Source organism: Uloborus diversus, chromosome 1, assembly GCF_026930045.1.
Source record: "Uloborus diversus isolate 005 chromosome 1, Udiv.v.3.1, whole genome shotgun sequence".
NCBI lineage: Eukaryota > Metazoa > Arthropoda > Arachnida > Araneae > Uloboridae > Uloborus > Uloborus diversus.
In genome coordinates this window covers 170,323,552-170,347,098 of record NC_072731.1, presented here as the reverse complement: position 1 = coordinate 170,347,098, position 23,547 = coordinate 170,323,552, and the positions used below count along the sequence as shown (strand labels likewise).

Genomic DNA, 23,547 nt, shown 5'->3' with positions numbered 1-23,547 from the left:
ATCCCGAATGCAGTATTCTGAAAATTCTTTTGTATTGCTTGCTTTTATCTTACTTCTACTGCATATTGTTAATCTGTTTAGCCCGAAAAAAATGTATTACACTAACCACTAACACTACATCTATTCCTTTTCGTTTCCTGCACTACTTGTAACTATAAAAAGTTGTTTTAGTGTGAAATCTATAGTTTTTTTTCTTTTAAACTTAAAATAGTTGTTTCTTACAAAGGTAGAACAATACTGTAAACCTGTACAATCTAGTAATCAATTTCAGAGACAGGAAAGGGCAAATGAAGTGCCTTAAATAATTTTAATTGTTCTACAGTCCTTGAAAAGTAGTCTTTGAAATTCCTAAGCAAAGTGTGCTTCAATTTTATTTCTTATCAAATGTATAAATTATGAATAATTGTCCAAATGGGCAGCATGTTACTCTCTTGTTACCTATTTTCTAAATCTGTGCACCATTTCTTTTTAAATCGTTTTTTTAACTATCGATCATTTTGAATTTAATTTATTGTTGTATTTGTGGGTGAGTTGGGAGGCGTGATCAAAAACTAATTGAATTGAACCGACAGACGATGTAAGGAAATAACCAATGCGTAACATTCTCTTCTCTCTCGCCTTTTCTCTCTGCTGTCATTGATTTGTTGACCCGAAAACTACTTTTACTGTGTATAATCGTAATTTGTAAAAGAGTATGTTTATGTTTGCCTATTTTTTCCCGAGAATTTTGTAGTTCCAATTACTCTTCGTAGGGCTTCAAAATGGAGAATTTTACACCTATCTTACAAACATTTCTCGGGGGAGAAAGTCCCGTACCCCCTAAAATTGTAGATATTCTATACCATATCTAAAAGGGAGCTCTAAATCAATCTCCTTAACACTGTTTTCTCTCTTAATTTAATTTAAAGGACAGCAAGCAACATATTAACAAAAAAGACACAAAAAAGTAAAAGCATGACCTTATGTATCACGGGAAAAAAAGACTACAACATAGTGGGGCGGGGGGGGGGTCTTTTTTGCTACCAACAGAAAAGTTGTCCCCGGACTAACAAAAGAGACCCAAAACCTGAAATAGCTTTAGCTCCACGGGAAGGCTTAATCCCGCCCCCTGTTCATAATAATAATAATAATAATAATAATAAAAACTTGCTAATGAAATGTGTTATGTTTTAGGAGAGAATAAATAAACAACAAAAATGATTATCTATCGACGGCTAAAACAAAATTTCGCACAGGGCCGCAAAAACTCTCAGCAAGCCCCTGTACATAGGTGACCAGAACTCAAAATGCCGTATTTGCACATGAACTTCTCGGCAGGATTGGGATAAGGCACGTTTTTTTTTTTTTTTTTTTTTTTTTTTTGTTGACCACGTTTCCGTGTCTGGCAGGTATAAAAATCGCCTTGCCTTAGTAAAAAATGGAAACCAATAAAGTTGACTTGATCTTGGTGCAGAATGGTAATAAAATAAAAAAAAAAAAGTAACATGTTTGATTGCATAAAAATTGCAGATTGCCTGCCGATGTTTATTTAGTTCTTTTTAGACGGGGGTCAGTTCTAGATCTCAAGAAAATGTAACGTCATCTTCGTTTTTCTGCTCTCGAGTTTCACGGTAACTTCGAAATTTTTCCTTCATGCTGCCATCTAGTGGACTCTACAGGAACTGAACAGAAAATTGATATTTTCTATCTAGCACACATTTCCTTTTTCCTTTCTTCCTGCGGGGGGAGACAAATTAATTTTCTAAAATACCAATTCAACAAAAAAGAGAATAAAAAAAATTATGACCTTTTTTCATTATATTTCGAATTACTATTTGAAGAACAAATAAAAAGTATTGATATTCTTTTTAATTACTCATTTACTTTTGATCATCATAATTTAGTAGAAAACTTTACTTACTTAGAAATTTTACTTAGCAAAAGGTGAGATAAAAACTAAACATCTTATTAAGTCATTTCATGTCAAGTGACCTCGTAGTCTCCACCCGACTATATCCGATTCGAACGATATTTTGTAGAGGTGCAGACATGCCTTTTAAACTAACCTACACAAATTTTCAGCTTCCGACACCCAAATCCTGAGGATCTAAGATCAATAAAAAAGGGGGCTCCAAAATGGTGGATCAGCCTTGTGAAACGAGTTGTCGTGTTTAGGCCGATCCTTTATTGGATCTTATCTTTTTGGTTTTCTTTTTAGGTATCCTTGATTAATCACCCGCCACCTCTCCGTGGTCAAACTTGAACATGACCGTAGCTTTGTAATCAGCTGTAACTGCTCGCTGCACATGTGCACGCTCTGGGTTTGATAGACGATTTTTATTACTTCGGCTTTTTTTTTTTCGTGATTCTTGTATTTTTTTCTTTAAAAAAAAAAAAAATCAAACGCGCCCGAGAATGTCAAGACAAGGTTTTCTTTTTTTCTTTTTTTTGCTACATTGTAACCCTTCCACATCTTTACATCACGCTCAAATTGTCAGATTTTCTAAATGCACACTTTTTAACTAGTAATTAACTCACCTTATCTTACTCTGAAGCGCTCCAGTAAATCTGATGACCAATTTTTTTTTACTAATCTGACAGCAGCCTAGACGCATGCACTAACAAAAATTGTCAACATTTGGTGTAGGTACTCGAAAGGATGTAAGGTATCTCCCCTATGTTTATGTGGCGCGTTCGAGAAAATCCCCCCAAAACACTTAGGGCACAATTTTGCAATTGCGCAATTGTAACATAACTACTTGAATTTTTTCTGCTTGAAGCAGATAGTCAAATGTTCCTTCCATTAGAACTGATTCTGCTCAAACGCCAGTTTCATTTTGGAAAACAACCAAGCAACAAGAGTTTAATGTCCTGAGTCATGTCTACATCGGGCGAAGTTACTAAATTCATAAGATTTTCTGTTTGTTCAGTATTTTACGATGACTTTAAAAGATAAGTGCTTGAGACTGATTGATAAACTGAAGTATTAGCTTGATAGCCATTTTATGAATGAAGGAATATGTTTGTGGTTAGCTATCGCAAACGAAAAAAAAGAAAAAAAAGGTATATCTAAGCATGAAACGCTTACTTTTAGTCTTTTTTAAACTGTTGAGACTAAAATGTTTTGAATTAGCTGTTTTAAAATATCTAATTGGAGATCTCACGTATCAGAAAAATAAGATCTTGATTTTAAAAGATGACTTGAGTTGTTATCACTATAGAAATAGCGTGGACATAATCTATTACTATGATGATTGATATTTCCTTTACGTAAACCTATACACTGATTGGCAAGCAGGCAATTTTAGTAAGAAAATTCGAGACATTTCATTAAAATAAGAAAAACTTTTATTTATGAATAATGGAAAATAAGCAAAACTACTGTCTGACCACGGATTGTATGGAAAGACAAATATCCATTTTACAGCCGGAAATGGAGGAATCTATTATTTTTTACCGATGTCAGCTTTTGCAGAAGCAGAGTCTTATTTAAATGAGCGGAATACGCGCATCAAATTTTTACTTTTCCCCCTTATTCACATCGATTCTTCTTATCTGGACGTTTAAAAATTCCATGCAATCCGTGGTTGGACAGTATGTTCACGTATATTTTTACTGGTAAATCTTTTACTTGAAATATGTTTCAAACAAGAAATTTTATATTGTGTAAGTTACCGCCCTATAGCCAGGGTTAAGGCAGAAATACATGAAATACACCACCAGCTCAGTCAATTCCAGCCGATGACTGCTGTTTCGTTCTTATTAGCATTCATCAGCCCGGCATAGGAAGTGACTGAGCTCTAGGCGGAAAACCTCTTAAGGGAAACAAGAGTGCCAAACAAACTGGTAGCTAATACAGAATTAGCACTGACCAGACGAGCGACCGAAGCAATGGATCGGTTCAACTCGAACATTGAAGGCAAGGTTGGTATATTCTGTATTCCTTAAGAGGTTTTTCGCCTTCAGCTCAGTCACTTCCTGCCGGGCTGATGAGTGCTAATAAGCACGAAACTGCAGTCATCGGCTGGAATTGACGGAGCTGGTGGTGTATTTCATGTAAGAAATTTTGTGTCTGCAAATAAAAAAAATTCAAATTCTCTCTCTCTCTCTCTCACACACACGACAGTATAATAAAGGAAAGAACTTAAAATTGAATGCTCGTAAATTAAAGGATGACCGAAATATTCGTTTCAATTCCGCCTTTTATGTAAATAGTTATAATTATTTTAAATGAGAAATATCCTCGTTGGGTCATTAACGATTATTATTTGATTAAATCAAACCTAATTATTAACACAAATTTGGAGAATGCGAGGTAAGACCAACAAATCTTAAAATTAATTCTTCACAAGTATCAGAAGAAATCGTTAAAAAAAGGTTAACAAGTTGTATGAATGTTACTTACTGAAGATTTGCTCTTTGTGAATAATTTTATCTATCAAGCAATCGTAAGTCAGTAAGCAGATCATCTAAAAAATAACGCATGCGCAGAAAGGAAAGTGGGAGTTGAATTTCTCACTGTTTCTCGCTGCAGACTTCTCACTGTTGTAAAAAATATTTTTAGCTCCCAGTTTAAAGATTAACTGAGCGTATTTATAAAGTGTATACGCTTCAGTTCGATTACGGCCCGCCCAGACTGCTTAAACTCCCGAAGGGAGCAAATAAGTCCAGTCCATGGACTACTTAGCTTTGCAAGAATTATAGGCGAGCAAAAAAACCATACTCACGAATGGTGCAAAATGTGCTTATTTTTGAGACATTCGTATTCTCAAACCAATTTGACATGTTCCCTTTTTTGAAACAACTCCATTCTCAGAAATGATACCGCGGTAGTAGAGCGGTATTTCAAAAATGTGAACATAGTGAATCGTAAAGTCAGACCAAACAACGTAAGTAGAAGCACAAATTTGTAAATTACAGCAGACACGTGTTTCGGCGTTACAGGGAACGCCTTTTTCAATGCAAAAATAATGAGCTTATGGATATGTCTTTTCATCCATAAGCTCATTATTTTTGCATTGAAAAAGGCGTTCCCTGTAACGCCGAAACACGTGTCTGCTGTAATTTACAAATTTGTGCTTCTACTTACGTTGTTTGGTCTGACTTTACTATTCAGCACAAAGGTATTTATTTATCTTATAGTGAATCGTTTTTGAGAAGAGGGTATACATCAAAAGTAAGAACTCTTGTTTTTCAATTCTAAGCCAAATTGTCTGGGAGCCATTTTGAGTAGAGTAGACTGGGGATACTTGATACCCACTTTAGTTTTCATTTTTTTTTCTGCTGCAAATTATCTGTTTTTTTTTAAGTACGTGAACAAAGGTAATTTTTTTCTCTATCTGACAGTGTTTTTTTTTTTTTTTTTTCACTTTGCGCCATGAAAATAAATGAAAAATTTCCACTTTTTTAATGTACAAATTTACTGCCAAAAATAAAACAATGTTTACATGCAAGTTTTAATTTAAAATGCATTGTGTTTCCGTTATGTATTGTAATTTTCATAAAAATTTTCCAATTTGTTCACGTTGAAAAATGTAAGTAATCTGAATTACTCCACTTTTCCTCACATTCCTCTAGATAAAAAAGCTAAACAGAATATTTATATTGAAAAGTCTTCTGTCAAAAGTTTTTAATATTCGTTTATTTCACTCAAGTTCGTAGCCTCGTCATTAATGTATCAATTAAATGAAAAAAAAATAGATATTTGTATGAAGTATCACGAATGTTATGAAGTAATAACATTTTTTTTTCATAAAATAAAAGCAAAGCATTTATTTACATCATGCATTTTATACAAAACTAAAAATATACTTGGCACTGAGGCAGTCACAATGACCCAATTCAATATACTTTTAAGGAAATTCATACTACAGTTCATTTTATACGAACTGGACATTTCCCCACATGTGAAATAAAAAAAAACAATATCAACAAAGAAACCTGTAAGAAAATAATGTACACGTGTTTAAAAATTACTGATCATCAGTATTTCAACAGTTATTGACTTATTTTGATGTGAACATGAGCTTTACTTTTGATAGAAAACTTCGCTCAAAAATTTTAACTTTCCATTTTAACATGACAGGACAAATTTTGAAGTGCTGATATGGAGACTTCCAGGTTGATATTATTATCCCTTACAAGATTAATGTTAGTGAGTGACAAGGAAGCCATCTGGGAGAAAGAAACATGAGATTCAGGCTAATGAAGGTTTTATTGGTAATGTTATTTTCTAGTTGAAAAGATGGCGGAAACGTGACACTCAGGGCGATTTGTTTTTCTAGTTTCGTCCGAAACTCTTTTCCTGTAGTTTTCGACCAGTCGAGTGAAAAAAATCGCGTCCGATTCACTAATCTGATACCAAATTCTTCACGTGACCGAATCGAAAAAAAAAAAAAAAAATACTGAAGTTAATCTGAGGCGTATGAGGATCAATGGCGTCTAAAGTCGTAAGTGGTCAATGAACGGTTCCATTGGGGACTAAAGGGCTGCCACGTACCCTGTAAAAGGAAATCCGTTTTACCTTAATTTGGGGTTGGTACGGTGTGGTCGTCCCATTGTGTTGTTTACCCTTTTAAAAAGCTCATGCAATAAATAACATGCATAAACTACATTGCGGCGCAAAAGTTTTGTCACAATGCAAATTTTTGAATAAAATAAAAACTATTCAACGGAATGCTTTCAAATTTCTACTGTAGATGGCTAGTATGATCCTTAATATGAGTCTGAACTTTTGAAAAATATAACTAACGAAAATCAGAAAGTACAATCGACATTTTTTTGGCTGTCGCAAAAGTTTATGCACGAATAAGATTTTATGCAAATACCTTTTGAAACGTAATGCGTGAAGGACCAGTGCGGTTTGTTTCAACGAATTTTAAAGTGTAGCAATGCCTTGACGTGTTATCAACATGCCAAAGTCTCTGCAGTTCTCGCCTGAAGAAGTTGCGAAACTCTGGAAGCTGAAGGTAAATCGATATAGAAATTTCAGTGATTTTAAATCGGTCTAAACGTGGTATTTATAATGTTTTGAAATGTGGAAAACAATTCAAACCTGTGCATCGCTCAGGGAAGCCGAAAAATAAAAAAAAAAAAAATAAATAAATAAAACACCTTTCGTGAGGATAGAAGAATTAAAAGTTTGATTCTAAATGGAAATTTGTCTCTTAATCAGCGAAAAACTCGCCTTGAATCAAAAATATCACTTAACACCATATGCAGACGAATAACCGAATCAGAATTTATCAAAAAAAAAAAAAAAAGTTAGCTCGTAAACCTTTTCTGGAAGTGTCACAAACAAGCGTAACTATAGTGGGCAAAATACCACATGCAGGTATAGTGACGAATGGATTAGTGTTATATTCTCAGATGAAAGAAAAAATAGAATTTAGACGGTCTAGATATGATCTCATACTATTGGTGTGACTTAAGGAAAGATCATAAGTGCATATTCAGTAGGTAACAAGGTGATGACTCGCTCTTCAACGGACAAACTTCTCTTAGCTTTATGAAGGGCAGACTAAATTCAGAAGTGTGTCAAAGTACTCTAAGCGAGCATTTGTTACCGTTTGGTAAAGGCCTAGGTGATCCTAATTGGACTTTCCAGAAAGACAACGCTCCAATACACACTTCCCGTAGCACAAAAGAATGGGTTGCGTTTTAAAATATCAGTGTAATGAGCTGGCCCTCAGCCCTAATCTCAATCCAATAGAAAACATCTGAGGAAATCTCTCAAGTGACGTGTACCAGAATGGGAAGCAATATACTCTGTACAAGTGCTCCAATCAGATATTGAAGAAGCTTGGTACAGATTCACCCCAGAAACCTTCCATAATCTTGTGTTATCAATGGAAAACAGCGTATTAGAGCTCAGCAAATGCAATGGTAACATCATAGACTATTAAAAGACTTTTATACTTTCTTAAATGTAAATATTTCGTTTTTGTGCCTAAACTTTTGCGACAGAAAAATTTTGATTTTTTTAATGAAATTTTATTTTAATTTATCTAAATTGTTGCCAAATTCGAAACATAAATTTGTAAGCTGATTGTCTAAATACAGTAAAAATTTGAAAGCTATTTGGTGTATACTTTTCTTTTTATCAAAAGATTTCGGCTGTGCTTAAACTTTTGCGCCGCAATGTATAACGAGGATAAACTTTTAATCTGGTTTTAAATTCGTTTCATGAGAATCTTTCGATATTTGAAGAATTATCACTTGGAGGTGTTTACCGAAATTTAGTGACCCAGTGAACATCACGCTGTATCGCCTACCACAAAGGATTTTATTCTTTATCTGAAAAAGTGACAGTTTCAGAATTTCAACACACATTATATTGCTCACCACTATAGGGTGCGAAATCGATGTCGATGTTTTGGAAACATCGATGCTTTACTTTGGATGTTTTTCGAACATCGATGTTTTGATTTCGACGTTTTTTCAATGTTGCTGTTTTTGCATTATAATTGGAAATTTTGAAAAATTTGCTCTGATTTTCTCGCTAGCTTATTAAGTTTACTTATGGAATCGCTAAAAAGAATTTTTTTTCACCCATTTTTTAAGATCAATTTTTCTGTGTAGAGGATGATTTTCGGGAAAATCACTACAAGATAGTATAAGATTAACTAAGGTGTGAAGAAGAGGTCTCAAAGCTATTGGAAGAACTTGACACAAGTAGTCTGGTGCCAGAACTTGCAATCAACTTCAAGGCTTCAGTTCTTAAACTAAAGGAAAACCCTGTACATTAATACGGTGAAAATTATAACTTTAAAATTCAGAACTGGTAAATAGTGGCGTTAAAGTATTTGACAATGATGGCAGCGTCTGTCCCATCGGATAGTCTGCGGAAAGAGCAATGCGCTTCTGGGGGGCAAATTAAACAAACTTCTTTTTCTCCGAACTGTCAACACAACATATGGGGGTTATAATACTTATCGACTTCCCCCAACAAATCGTCCCTCTATTACTTACAATTTGTGTTTAATTATGTAGCGCTAACAGTACAACACATCTTTCTTGCTCTTAATAATAACTGTTAGAATAAATTTTGTATTTTCAATATAATTTGCACTTTTTCTCATCATTCAACTGACGTCGAGTGCTATGATACATTTTTTCTTAGATTCCTTTTTGGTGTAGATTTTTTCTTGTTTTATTCAATTTGAAAATATTTCCTTATTGCTATAACTAATTTGTATTAATCTTTGCATGTCTTATTATCACTTTTTGTCCTACTATAATACCAAGATGTTGCGAAATTATTCCTATTAAATTATATTCATCATTTGAGGTTCAGTATTTTCAATGTATTTGTCGGGTACGTATTCTTTTGTATTTCTTAAATTAGTGTAGTATATTCAAAAATGTATGTTATATAACATCGATGTTTCGTTGGCTTACGTATCAATACCATCGATGTTTTAATTTCTAACATCGATGCTTCGAAACATGCCATCGATGTTTTGCCATCGATGTCGCACCTCTACTCAACACGATAACAGTGAAATCTTAAAAATTTGGAGAAAAAAAAGCATAGTTATTGATTCAAAATTTGAATTAAAAGCCATTCTGCCACAACCATGGAACAAATCTATTGCTGCAAAGCTAACCTGGGAGAAAACTGAGAACTCCTCCATTGAACACTGCTAAGTTAACCTTGCCTCTACATAACTGGTGCGAGGTGGCTAATATACAATACAATTAGTAGTTTCAAAATATTTTTCAAACTTATTGAAAATTCCACACTATCAATTCAAACTATGAAAACCAGCCAGTAAACATAACAACAGAGACTTTTTGCGTAGTAGATTTGAGGATGAATCAGCTAAAAGTAAGCTACATAAAGTTTTGATTTTTTCACCAATACTTTTCTTTTGAGATTAAAAACAATTGTCGTCTGTAAATAATGTGTGACAACCAAAAATATGAAAAGTACAGTGGAATCTGACTATCGCGGTGATGCGTAAGTCAAAATTTCGCGTAGTAGGTTCAATTTAATGATAAATATACAACATTATTTTAGGTTCTTATAAACACACTTAAAGCTGCCGTAAACCAGTCCTTTACTACATGTATTACCGTTTACTAAGTAAAGAACGGAATTCATAATGAATTTAATTTACAAAAAAAAAAAAAAAAAAAAAAAAAAAAAGGCTGTGTTACTCAAAATAAATAAATAAATAAATAAATAAATACTGTTACGATGAGCAAAATCTTTCTTCAATTTTGAAAAAGTTTCTCTTCCCATCTTCACTAGCTTTAAGTGAAGCAGCGTGCTTAGGTGCCATAATATTTAATTAATTTACGTATTAAGAGTGAGGAAAAAATGAATGGAAAATACGATGTGGTTCCGACTCGAACAAAACGAAGTTTAACTACAACGCTGCGAGAACTTCTGCCTTCAGTAATGATAAAAAGATAAAAGTCCAATCTTGAATCCAATATTTAGTGGCCTAAATATTGGCAAATACGATGGCGATATTTTCGACCTGGGCCCTGCTTCCGAAAAGTCTCAAGTTACCAGCTAGGAGTTCGCGTTAGCTCCGAGATAGGTTACTCGTGAGAAAGTCATGTTAGTCAAATCGCGTTGTAGAGTGCGTCTACTTTACTGTTTTTACTTTCTTCTATATCTAATATATAGAAAAAAGTATTGGATTCGTGCAAATTTTCGAATTTCGAATTTTGACGGATTCGAACGTTTTGAGGTGTGCTGAATCCATTTCGACTATTTTTGGAAAATGTCTGTCTGTGTGTGTGTATGTGTGTGTATGTATGTGTGTCACGTCTGTGTGTGACCAGTTTTTTGTGGCCGCTCTACAGCAAAAACTACCGCATGAAATCGAACGAAACTTGGTACACATATGTGCCCCTATGTGAACTTGTGCCCATTGGTTTTTGGCGCGAATTCCTCCAAAGGGGGTGGAGCAATGGGACGTTTTTTGAGTTACGCGTGATTGCTATTCCTCAGGAAATAACTGGCGGAATCAAACAAAATTTGGTTCATATGTTGCCAGTAACAGAAACAGGTGCTGATTCAATTATGGTGTCAATAACTCAAACGGGGGTTGAGCTATGGAACGTTTTTTGTCGTCAATTGTGACTGCTATATCTCAAGACATAATGAACGGAATGAAAGAAAAATTTATCGGCAAGTAGCCCTTAGTGGGTATAAAAGCTGATATTATTTTGGTGTCAACAGCTAAAAAGGGGGTAGCGCAATCGCCCGTTCTTTTTTTCCATTGTGAGTGCCCTATCTCAAAAAGTAATGCTACGTTCTGGTTGAAATTTGGAAAATATGTGAATCCATATGTAAACAGGCTTTGGTTCAATTTTGGCGCCAATCGCGCCAAGAGGTGCTGATTTTTTTTTTTTTTTTTTTTTGAATAAAAATAGCTTTATTGATGCAACAATAAGAAAGATAAATCGTAATAGATTGTCGTCTGCGTATTTCTCGTGATTTTAATTGAATGGAAATGATCGGAAATATTATCTCAATGATTTAAAATTCTTAACTGTTGCCATCTTATGTTTGTTAACAAATAAAATATTTGTAATTAATTCACGCAAGGCTTTTAAAATAACTTTCAATTTCCGATCTTTGCTTTGCTTTTGCAATAATTCAGACATTGGGATGGTCGTCAAGTTTTTGAATGTGTAATTTTGTTTTTGTTGGGAATATTGCTTCCTCGTCAAGCATGGGGAGGGATCAGAAAAAAAAAAGAAAAATATAGAAGAAAGTTTCATGATGGCCACAATATACTAGTTTTAATTGGTGATAAAATTTTTAACATCGATCAATGATTATTAAAACGGGACTATAAAATGAAGGTAATTATGAAAAAAATAATAATATCTTGAATGAATGAATAGTTATGATTGAATGTTAAAAACGAGTAGAATATTATGACGGAAATTGATGGGCTTCCTATCTTCACAGCCACATTAAACAACATTATATATACAGCGTTACTGCAATGGTAATTTTCGCGAATTGCTGCAAAAAAAGTTTAAAATTTTTTTTTCTTTATTACATCTGTCTTTCACGTTTTTCTCGATTAGCCCTTTGTTGAGGCCCTGAAAACTGAATTTCAAAATAATTTCATTATTATTACATGTAAAAAAGATTTTTTTCCACTACACATTTAAATTCTAGCTCTTGTGTTCAATATGTTACTTTTGCATTATTAAAATAAGTAAGTAAATTAATGATTAAAATGGGTATGATTGATTACTCGATATGAATACTTTCAAAAAGCTGTATTCAGAGCCTATCATTGATTACACTCCATAAATTTAAATGGCGTTAACTAAAAATTCAGAGGATTAGTGATTAAAACTTCAAAATCAAGAGATTATTTTAGTTAAAATTCCCTTCGGCAAAATGATGATGAAAATGAATGAAAAATGTTTAATTAAATGGTTGAATATAAATAAAACATAGGAATGGAGTTAGATTGATAGGATGATGTGAAGTTGAGATTGATAGCTTAAGAACAAAAAGCATCGTTAACGAATATTTTGCAAAATACTTCGATATCACCTACTGTTTACAAATAAATAATTATAAAACCATAAATTTGTTAAAAAAAAATGAGTCCACCAAATCCAAGGCAATCTGATCAGATTTCTTCCATCAGGAGATGTCATGCACTTGCCGTGTTGTTGAAAAAGAACTCTCGTCATCACTCGCTGTTCGCAATTAGTCTTTCAAAGCTTCAAATCTGCAGCACTTATCGAAAATCGTACCTCTCTTAATAACACACTGTCCAAAGGTTCTCATTAGTTTGTCTGCCGTGGGATCTGCCTTGCCCTTTAGCAGAGCCGCGATCTTTTTGTTGTGCGCTCGATTGTAATTTCGGAAGATCATGCGTGGTGCATAGAACTTGGAAATGCAATGGAATCCTTTCTTTCCCGCCATTTGGCCAAGCATGCAGCATTGCTCTTCTTTGCTGCTACGTAGACCTATGTAAATATGAATTAAAAGATGTAATAATGCAACCGACTTCAATTATAACAATTAATTATATTAAAAAAGAAGTTGCAGAGCTTGTGAAGAGATGTCTTTTTTTCCACATCATTTAACGTTGAAATAAAGAGAGAGAGGAAAATTATGGTTCTTGGCATTAACTGCAGCAAAATACAGTAAAACCCCTCTTAACGGACACCCCTCAAGTGCGGACACCCTCTTATGAGGACAATTTTTTAATTCCCCGGTTCCAATGCAAACAACATTATGAAACCCCTGTCCTGCGGACACCCCTTTACTGTGGACTAAAAGAATTGTCCCGTTAATTTCCGCATTAGAGAGGTTTTACTGTAAAATGCAAATTGAAAGCATTGTATGCGAGATTGCTGACGCATTTTTAAAAAGTCCTAAAACTTCCTTGACGCAGTTTTGTTATATTTATCCAGTCCTAATGAACTGTAAGAAATGGGAAAAGAGTAAAATATTTTTTACCTTTCTAAATTTAACCGTACATTTTCTAAAAGAGCAAAATCTGTTAAGTAGTTGGGCACTTACCTGTGATACAGTTTAAGAAAGAAAAATAACAAAAGCAGGAAATTAAGGAAATAAAGGTACTAGCATCATCTGACAAAAAATGAGCGAGGAAAATGTCTACGTACAAACCCCTAAACGTTAAAGAAACAATTTCAACTAATTATGAAAATTCCCGAAACTTTGAGAAGAGGGGGATTTACAAAACAAAGTGAAAGTGTCCAATGACTGAGCAAAAAATCTTCGGGATAAATTAAAAATTGTACTACCCAAACGAAAAATCTTATTCGAGCGATAAGGGGAAAGGACAATAAAGGGGCACTACTGACAAGGAAAAGTGTCTATGCAGATTTATACTGGATAAGTATTTTACAGATAACAGCAGAGTTTCCCCTACGGTTAAGTCCAATTTTTGATGTTTTCTAATTTTTGTACGTTTAAATGTGACAAATAATTCTTCTTAGTAACTTGAGTATAAATGGAAATAGTATGTGAAATAACAATTACGTATTTCTCTGATCTAACAAGAAATGCAAAATTTTCAAATTAATGAGTTAAAAAGCATAAATCTTCTCAATATTGTTTTAATACTTTATTGACTTCTGAGATGCTCATTTATTTTGTTATTAAATGCACTAGAAAGCATAAAAAATGGTTATATTTACCCGGTAATTAGTTTAAGTATTTTTCGTAAACAGACTTTTCAGTATATGAAATTTATTTTCAAAATCAGAATACTGCGTATTTCTTTAAATACTACTGCGTATTTCTTTAAATACGCATAGTAATAAATAAACGCATATAAATGAGTTATGCATCACCCATTGTTCAATTTTTTACACAAGAGCTCAAATTAAATAAAAATGGACATTTACTCAATTGGAAAAGGAAGAGGTGCCCCGTATGAACATTGTATGTTCTACTATGATAACTTGAAACAAAACATCTTGAAAAAATCTCCAGTGATGGCAGCATCAGTCCTACTACCTCTTAGCCAAACTATTAAAGCAATGAGCCATTTTGGGTTTTTGTGGTGACAATATCTTTGTTTTTGTGATTGCTGTATGCAATTTCATCACTGTCATCTTTAAGTGAACACACATTTTTCACTCACCAATAAGCTAAACTAAATTGCTGCAAAATATTTTATCAACATTTAGGTAAATTTATGACAATGTTTAAAATTTTCATCGAATTAAATTTTTTATTTTGGCAAGTTAGTACTTAGGTAGATGATGAGAACCTTGTGCACATAACATCAGGGGCTCATGTGAACAGTTCCAAAATCTTCTCAATAATAAGAATATTAGTGAAGGTTTATATTGGTTTTGGAAAAATGTGTAAACATTTACAATTATAATTTTTCTATGGGTAATTCGTAAATGAATTGCTTTTTGAAATTTTTGCTTGTTTATTTATTTATTTTTTGTTACTAAGTCGTTGATCAAGAATTTCGTGTTATATTGCAGTTACAGGAAATAAAAAGTCACAACATACTTAAATTTAATTAAAATGTTAAGCTTAAAATACTTTTAAATACATTACACACCCTGTATAAAGCAATATATAATAAGAATAATCTTAGCGTATTAAAATATTCTTTGTACAATTGACATTTTCTTGTCTATCCAGAGTGATCAGAACATGCTACGAAACTTCAGTTTGACAGTGAGGGTTGTATTTGGGAAAGGATATTTTCTTACTGATTCATAACTGTACAATTTTAACTGACACAGTATAGGTTACAAACACTTCAATGTAGCTGGTGTTATGCGCATATGTTTATCTTTGAAATGTGATTATTGTTCCGTTTTTTATGTTCATATGAGCCATAGGCTTGTTTATAGATGCCCCCAGGCACTACCGGCTGTTGCTATTTTGAGCAGCTTTCATATTTACACAATCAAAATTTTTATATCAAATTTGAAATACAGATGCAGCTTACCGGTTCTTAGTAGAAGGGGTCCAGCTACTTTAATTTCTACTTCTTCTATGATTATCGTCTGCTCACGTTTTTCCAAGTGCAGTAGATATTCTAAAATTTAGAGGGAAAAATATAGTTTTGGAAGTTGCAAAGGATTTATACAAAGAAAGAAAAGAGATCATGCTTATTTTGAAAAATGGAAGTTTCGCAACTTTATTTAGGTTTCGCAACATTCATATTTTGCATTTCATATTCAAATATGAACTGCAAGTCACTTGTATTATGCTATTCATTGAATTGCATAATACACGTAACTAAACATGAGAGCAGCAACGTTGTAACACATAAAAATCTCGAAATAAATGACGTACGCGTATTTTGAGGACGAATGAAACTTCTATATTCAGTGATGCCTATCCTCCCGAAGGACGACGGTGTACACCTTCAAATACTACAAAACACCTCTCAGAGCAAGAGACCTACGAAAATGAGATAAAAATCCTCTCACTTTTCGCACTCATGAAGGGGGTTTTCAGTGGCGTAGCTATGGGAGTGGCCAAGGGGGAGGGTCGAGTCGCCCACAAAATGCTCGGCCAATTCAAGTCTCGCTTCCAATTGTAAATTCAAAGAGTGCCTAAATTTGAGTTTTTACTCTTTAATTTTGGGAAATTTCCAGGAACGAGCATCTAATCCCCAAACACCTCCCTAATGTCATCAAAGATGGGGTTTTCGGGACATAAATTTCAAACAATTTTTGTTGGGAAATCTTCCCCTTCTTCTTCATCTAATGTAGCCAAACAAAACTTCACGGTGATTATAGCAGAGGGAGCTTCTGAATATTCTCTTTCCCAAGCATCACCAAAGATCGCTTGAAATTACACTTTTTGCCACAATATTAAAAATTTTCCGGGGAGACCCAAGGAACCCTCTCTTTTCCTCTAATATCACGAAACATTGCCTAAAAATCAATTTCAGACATTCTATTTCGAACAATTTCTCCCTCCCTTAACGTCTCTACATTAAATCTAAAATTATGTGCTTGAAACTTCAGTTTCAGAGAGTTTCTGGAGACATTCTCCAAGCCATACTCTTCTTCCTAATATCGTCGAAGTTAACCTAAAACGCGTTTTCAGTACCTAAATTGCAAAAAAATGCAGGAGAGGGCCTTCGAACCACACGTTTTACCAAGCGTTACCCTCAACGATGACCTCAAATTGCGTCTTTAAGATTTCAATTTTTTCGAGATAAATCCCAAAACATCTCTCTCTCTCTCTCTCCCATTTAATGAATCTAAAGAACTACGTTTCCATAATTTCACTTTCGAAAAAAATCCGGGAGGAGCTACGGACATGTTATGCCACTAAAGATAGTATAAAATAAACTTCAATTTTGAAAAACATTCGGCAGGACCCCGTTTTCCGGCAACATTTCCAAATGTTGCTTAATATTATGATTTTAACGTCAATTTCAAATATTCACGTTCTTCTCTTGATCCTATCAACTCTCTCCAGTGCCTATGGCACTAGTTGAAAGGACAACTTCAGCATTCAACGAGTGAAGACCTATTTCAGAAGCAGTACTGGTTAGAAACGTCTATATGGTTTTACTCTGTCTGATGTCAATAAAAACGGTGAAATCGGTCTCTAATCAATAAATAACTAAACAATTTTTGAAAAATAAAAGATTTTTAATTTTTTAAGTTTAAAAACCTTTTTCGTGTAAATGCAAGTGAATAAGTAGCACTATCGTAGGTAAAAACACTTTAGTATTTCGTCTCCTAATTGAAAAAATATTTTAATCATATGACTCATGCATAAATTTTAAGGTTATTTATATCTTTTAAAAATACCCGGAATCAAATGCAAATGTATTGATATTTTATAATAACTAATCATTAATTAACAATTAGAAGTTGAAGAAAAATAATGGGGTCTCTTTGAGATAAGAACCTGGGCCCCCTTTTGAAATAAAATCCTGGATACGTCACTGGGGTTTCTTGTAACCTCAAAACACATGTGTACATGTTTTACGAGTTTTATGCACCACAATATTTTTTAGGCAATCTATCATTTAGTTTTTGAAATTATGTCGCTAACAATGTTTAATCGCCTGAAAGCTTCTGAAATTAAGCTGCAGCAAGATAGACGATTCTGACAAGTGTTTAGCGACCGGCTATTCGTCCATTATATCTATCCAATGATATAGCTACATCATTTTAGCGACCATAACATTTGATAGGTAATCGTTTCTAAATTCAAGTGCTGTAAAATAAACGAGTCAATATTTCTTGTGTTGAACAGAATAATTACACCCTTTTTAATAGCAATCGGCAAAAATAGTTTTGGGGTTACTTGAAAAAAAATTAATAATTTGAAAAATGAAAGCATTGTACACACATGGAAAGGATGTAAAAACATTGCAGTGCATCCACGTAAAATAATTAAAGTTATATCAGTGTTAAATACAAATTTCATAAAAAGTCAAACGCTACATGCATTTTGTTTCCGAAGCTTCACGCGTTTGTTGTTAAAACTATATAGCTTTGTTATGATTGCATTCGTAAAAAGTACCTAGCACCAAATAATGAAAACAAATACTGTTACCATTCTTTCATTGAACTAAACTACATTTTGGAGTTAATACTCATATGAGGCAACGAGAAAAAATGGATACAAGTGGCAAAATTTAAAAAATGGAGATAATCAGTACAAATTGCAGGTGAACCTCTCCTCTGTATTGGGGCGCGAGATAGTACTAGTAGCTCTGGTAGATGCTGCTGTACAGCATGATTTGGAAAAAAAAATCAATGAAAGTCTACCTAGGACGTTATCCTTAAAGTCGTTTACTCGAAATTTGAAAATGTCCACTTACATCCCTTTGCTTCTGCCCCACTGCCTCATATGTTTGATGAAGTTATTTATTTTCTTTTGGCCACACTGATAGTAAATGCAGAAAAATAAAAGTCGTTTATAATTAAAATTTCTTCATAAAATTTTGGTAACTTGCATTTTTTTTAAATAGTAAAAAGGATAAATCGAGAATCAAAATACTAATAAAAATTACATGACTATAGATAACAAAAAAGCGAATGCTTGTCTAGTAAAAGTACTAAAATTGTACATGATTTATAATCACACGTGTTAATGCTATTCATAAAAGCAGACGTTCTCCGAGACTACACCCCGCAGCCTTGTGTCAGGTTTCACGGCTATCATTTCAAAAACTGATGCCTCCTACAAAGATGGTGACTTGTTTTCGTACCGATATTTGCCGAGTGAAAAAAAAAACTTAACAAAATAAAAGCGTCAGCTTGGTTTTGTGTTACACTCCCAGTGACGTCATGTCAAAATCACGCCATGCGTTTTTGACAGCTGAAATGGCCTTTATGAAGAATATGGCTGCAGAGGCTTCTTAGAGGGGTGCGTCGAAATAAGTGATGCATGTGTAAGAAAACCAGGCAACGCCTGTGGTCTTATTGTCTGCGTTTCTTCCCTTTTCTGAAGACTTCAAAGGTTGAATGTCTTTTTTCAAGAACATTTCTCTCTTTTGTATTATTATATAATCATTTCGATCGTACACTTCAACGAATAGGCGCTTTTTCGAACTTATATAAGATTAAAAAATAGGAAATATCCTCGAAGTTCGTCAAATAGGCTAACCGTGTTTCTCGGAAAATACGACCTAATCAAAAAAAAACATGATTTTTTATCAATTTCATGAGGAAATAAATGGGATGTTCACAATTATCCCTAGCTTCTTGGGTAAAATTAAACAAACTGAGGTTAAAGGAAACACGATTTCAATTGCAGAAAAAAAAAAGAAAAAAAAAACCTCATAAAGTCAAATAAATGGGGTATATCTATTTAACCCTGGTCTCAAGGGTAAAAGGAAATATGCTTTCATTTGCTAAATAACACTCATAAAGTCAAATAAATGAGGTATTTCCATTCATTCCAATTATTCCATTTTCCATCCGTTTTCTATTTTCCAATTATTTCCATTTATACCATTTTCTCAAGGGTAAAAGGAAACATGCTTTCATTTGCTAAATAACACTCATAAAGTCAAATAAATGAGGTATTTCCATTTATTCCTAGTCTCAGGGGTAAAGGGAAACACAATGGATTTAAAGAAAACATGATTTCATTAAGAAATAAATAAATACCTCTGTGTGGAGAAGTAAAGGGTAATCAAGAACGTTTTGACGAACAAAATTAGCAGATTACTGCATACACGTGTTCCGAAGTTTCAGGGAACCTCTTTTTGAGTGAGTTTTTGTATGGAAAGACATCCGGTAACTTTCTGTTTGCAGATGTGCATTAAATTAAAAGGAAAACAATTGTTTTGCACTCATGCATACTTATATAAAGAAATTTCTTTCCAGCTTTAGTGGGCGCGAACTCTTCAAAGTATCGGTTCTCTACATAAATGCACTTCTAAAACGGCTGACATTGCTTTGTGAAAAAGTGATGTGATATATTTCTAAGTAATGTTTTTTATAAGCAATACAGCTTAAGTAGATCACATAGTTTTGTGAAGGGCTAGTCACAATTTTTTTTTTTTTAAATTGTTAAACCGTCTTTCATGCCAAATGAAAAGGACAGCAGTATGAATATTTTATATATCGTTACAAGGCTCAGAAATGTTATGGTAGTGCAATGTATTTTTCTTTCGCATAAAAAGTATTTTAAATAGTGCAGATAGTCCTTTAAATGTAGGGGAGGGGTGGCCCAAAGCGGGTAGGCCTCCGCATGCCCTCTCCCGCACGGCGTGTAAGCGGCGATGCATACGTGTGTCGTGTACATGGACACCTCCGAGTTTTAATCAGTCCTAGCGAAGCAGCAGTGAAGCGGCATGGCGCTAACAGGCTTAAAAAAACGACACATTTGTTTAAAAAAAACGAAGTTTTGTAGCTAATAGTTAGTCGAAGACAAGCTTATTTTTTTATTGTCAATAATATTACGTTATTCTGATACCATCCACCTACAAACTACGATAGTCATTTCTTTTGTTTCTTTTTTAAATTTAAGGTTATAATTATTGAAATATAAAACGCGCTTTCGGATAAAGTGGGTATAATGTTTAATCATATACTACTTATTCATAATTTCTTGACTCGTGTCCTGACTTAGATTTTCTATTTCAATAGGATAATTATAACTTTCGAAAGTTATTTTTTCAGGAGGGCAATAAATTTTTCTATTAATATAATCAGTTGTTTCTTTATGTTTTATAAACAAATGAACAAATGTGCTGACTTTAAATTGGATAAGTACAACTTTTTCATGTTTTTTTATAAATCAATTTTTTCTAGTCAATTTCATATATATTCATAATTTCATATTTGATTGGCAAATGTACCAAATCGCAATTAGTTAAGCTTACCCGCTTTGGGTTCCCTGGTAGAGCAAAGCGGGTTTTTCAAATGTTTTTAAAGTTTGATAAAAAATAAATATTTGGTTGCAAATAATACAAAAATTACTTTCAACTTTGAAGTTCAAGAACCCTGCTAGGAAATAAAACCGAAATTGTTGCGATAAAAATCCCAGAACTACAATTTTCGAGCGTTCTTCGAAAACCTACCCGCTTTGGACCACCCTCCCCTATTATTGTTGGATTATTTTAATATCACGTATAGATTAGTCATTTAGGGATCAAGAGAGGATAGTTTTCTCTCCCTCGCTTATGCACTTTTTATGTAATGTACATTTAAAAGCAATTGTATTTTGTTGCGTTTTGCTTTATGATATGTACCTAAGGAGAATATGAGAGTGATATATTTCCTTTGCTTCTCTTTGAACCTAATTTATTTGTTTAGTTCACGGAAATAGAAATTAATTCAACTTTTTTTTTTTTGCTTTTGTAAACTGAAATTGCTACTTTAAGCATGCTTTTCTCATAGCCACAAGCAATAAATTTAAAATATATATTTTAAAAAATTCTAAAGTTCCTTAAGTTAAAATTTTGCTAAAGTTTTCTGCAAACTAAAAATATTTGCATTTCATTCAGCCTAAAATGATAATTCAAAAACTAATTAATTATTTTTTAAAGTGTTATTTAATATTCTGTAAAAGTAAAAGAAATTTTGGTGCAGCTCTTAATCATATCCTTCTTCAATGTTTTTCTCAGGGTACAAAAGGAGCGCTTATCATTTAAGTAATAGGCAGATATTTGGACAAACCAGTGAAGACGGGAGTAGATGGGAAGGCAGTATTCTTAAATTTAGAGAATATATTGAAGTAATTATAAAAGCCTTAAAGGTTTTGTTCCACTTAAACTCACGTGGAATAAAAAAGGATACAAGAGACAAACACTTTTCTTGTATTTAAAATAAAACATAATCATTTGTGCGAGTTGTGAACGCCACACTCACAACACTTAAAAATCACTATTCTTAAAAATAATTTTTTTGTTAAAAGTTTACACTTCATATTATTATCGACAATGGTTTCTAAAACAATTTTAAGAAATTAAATAAACGAGAATATAGCAGTTAAAAGATTATAATAGTAGATTAATAACGATTTGAGCTATTGAATATCTTTAGATCTGGATGTGTCATATGCTCGTAGCTTACCAGCAGAATAAAACTATAATTTTACGTTAAATTTTTGTTTTGATGTTTACCACACGTGGCCTACATTTAGACACAGGCTTTCATGCACATGGTAAACAGTACATTTGCCACTAAACTAGACTATATTGAGCTAGCATAATACAATATATTTGTAAAAGTAGTAGCGAATTTACAGGCTTGGAATCCGTTGCAATGTATTTTTTGGGGCCAATTTGTCTATCACAGAACTATGTAAAACATTCCTTACTTGCGTTTTTGTATCTTTTTTCGAGCCTCTACGATCATGGGGGTCCTACTTAAGTGCGACATTTGATATATGGAAAATCCATTACTATGTAAAAGTATTGTATTTTATGTTACAGACAACGGAGTTGTCAAAAACAAAAATAAATTAATTAGTTAAAAAATAAAATAAATAATAATCAGAAAATCAATTTTTCATTGTAAATTTTAAAAATGAATAAATGCTAAAAACATTTCAGTACGTAAATGTAAATGATGCACAAAATAACAGCAATTGGTTTCATTATGATAGTTAAGGAAAATAAAGAAACTAACCGTCAAAGTATTTGAACCTGACGAGGTGGGAGGTTACTGAAATCAGAAGAAACAGCACAAGAAGTCCGAGAGAAAGTAATTTCTGATGCATCCTTGACCAGTGATCCGGATCTGTGGAATCCCCCTTCGAGAGTCCAAAATCTTCTTCCAGATGCTAACTTTTAAAAGCTTAACTCTCCTGAACTCATTCGCCAATCATTAAAATGAAACCATCAGCGCATGCGCTGAAAATTCATTTTTTTCCCCTACCTTCTTTCAGAATGCTCCTGTTTTTTTTTTTTTCTTTTCTTTTTTTCGTTGCTTGGATCTAAGTTTTCCGAGGAAAAAAAATCGTGGGAGAGATACAAGGGTAAACAAACAAGCCTGGCGCGCCGCTTACCACGCAAGGTGGTCTTTCGACTAAAAATGTCAAAATAAAAAAGAATTTTCTATATGATGCTCATGTTTACGATCTCAAGAGGAGGGGGGGGGGGTGAAGACGCATGAATGTTGTTATGTTCGTTATTTTATCTTGACCCTAAGATATCGATTTGGAATTCCAGAAGGATTTTAAAAGGTTTTAGGCTATAGTTGTTTTTCCGATTCATTTTAATATTTCCTTGTTTTCTTGAACCCGTCTCTAAAATGACATACCAGGATATCTGCTTTTCAGCAGGTTACGTCAAAGTAAATGCAGAATTACAGAGCAATTAAACCTCGTTCGACTAATTTTCCCTTTTTATTTTTTTAGCGTGTAAACCCAAAGATATGCAAATGAAAATATCACAACATTAAATTGCACAAATTTGCAGAGAACTTTATGCACGCAGTGGCGTAGCCATGGGGGGGATAGGGGTTAGAACCCCCCACCCCCATGAGCCCCAAAAAATTTTATATATATATATATATATATATATATATATATATATATATATATATATATATATATATATATATACATACATATATATATATATATATATATATATATATATATATATATATATATATATATATATATATATATATATATAT

The 23,547-nt window shown here is 33.2% G+C and overlaps 1 protein-coding gene across 1 annotated transcript; it reads right to left on the bottom strand.

Annotated features, from left to right (window-relative positions):
• Positions 1–12,438: 12,438 nt before the first annotated feature.
• On the bottom strand, positions 12,439–22,643 carry LOC129222927 (uncharacterized). The gene is made up of 3 exons (XM_054857491.1): positions 22,534–22,643; positions 15,407–15,509; positions 12,439–12,926 (listed from the first exon to the last, which is right to left on the bottom strand). Exons 1-3 carry the CDS (start codon positions 22,622–22,624, stop codon positions 12,677–12,679), a joined length of 444 nt encoding a protein of 147 aa, XP_054713466.1. The 5' UTR covers positions 22,625–22,643; the 3' UTR covers positions 12,439–12,676.
• Positions 22,644–23,547: the final 904 nt, after the last annotated feature.

Bases quoted from the DNA above. Each gene is read 5' to 3' on its own strand.
- LOC129222927 (XM_054857491.1), bottom strand. From the start codon at position 22,624: ATGCATCAGAAATTACTTTCTCTCGGACTTCTTGTGCTGTTTCTTCTG. The intron at 15,510-22,533 runs GTTAGTTTCTTT...TCTAAATTTTAG, and splicing joins CAGGTTCAAATACTTTGACG to AATATCTACTGCACTTGGAA. The intron at 12,927-15,406 runs GTATTTCAAATT...TCTACGTAGCAG, and splicing joins AGAACCGGTAAGCTGCATCT to CAAAGAAGAGCAATGCTGCA.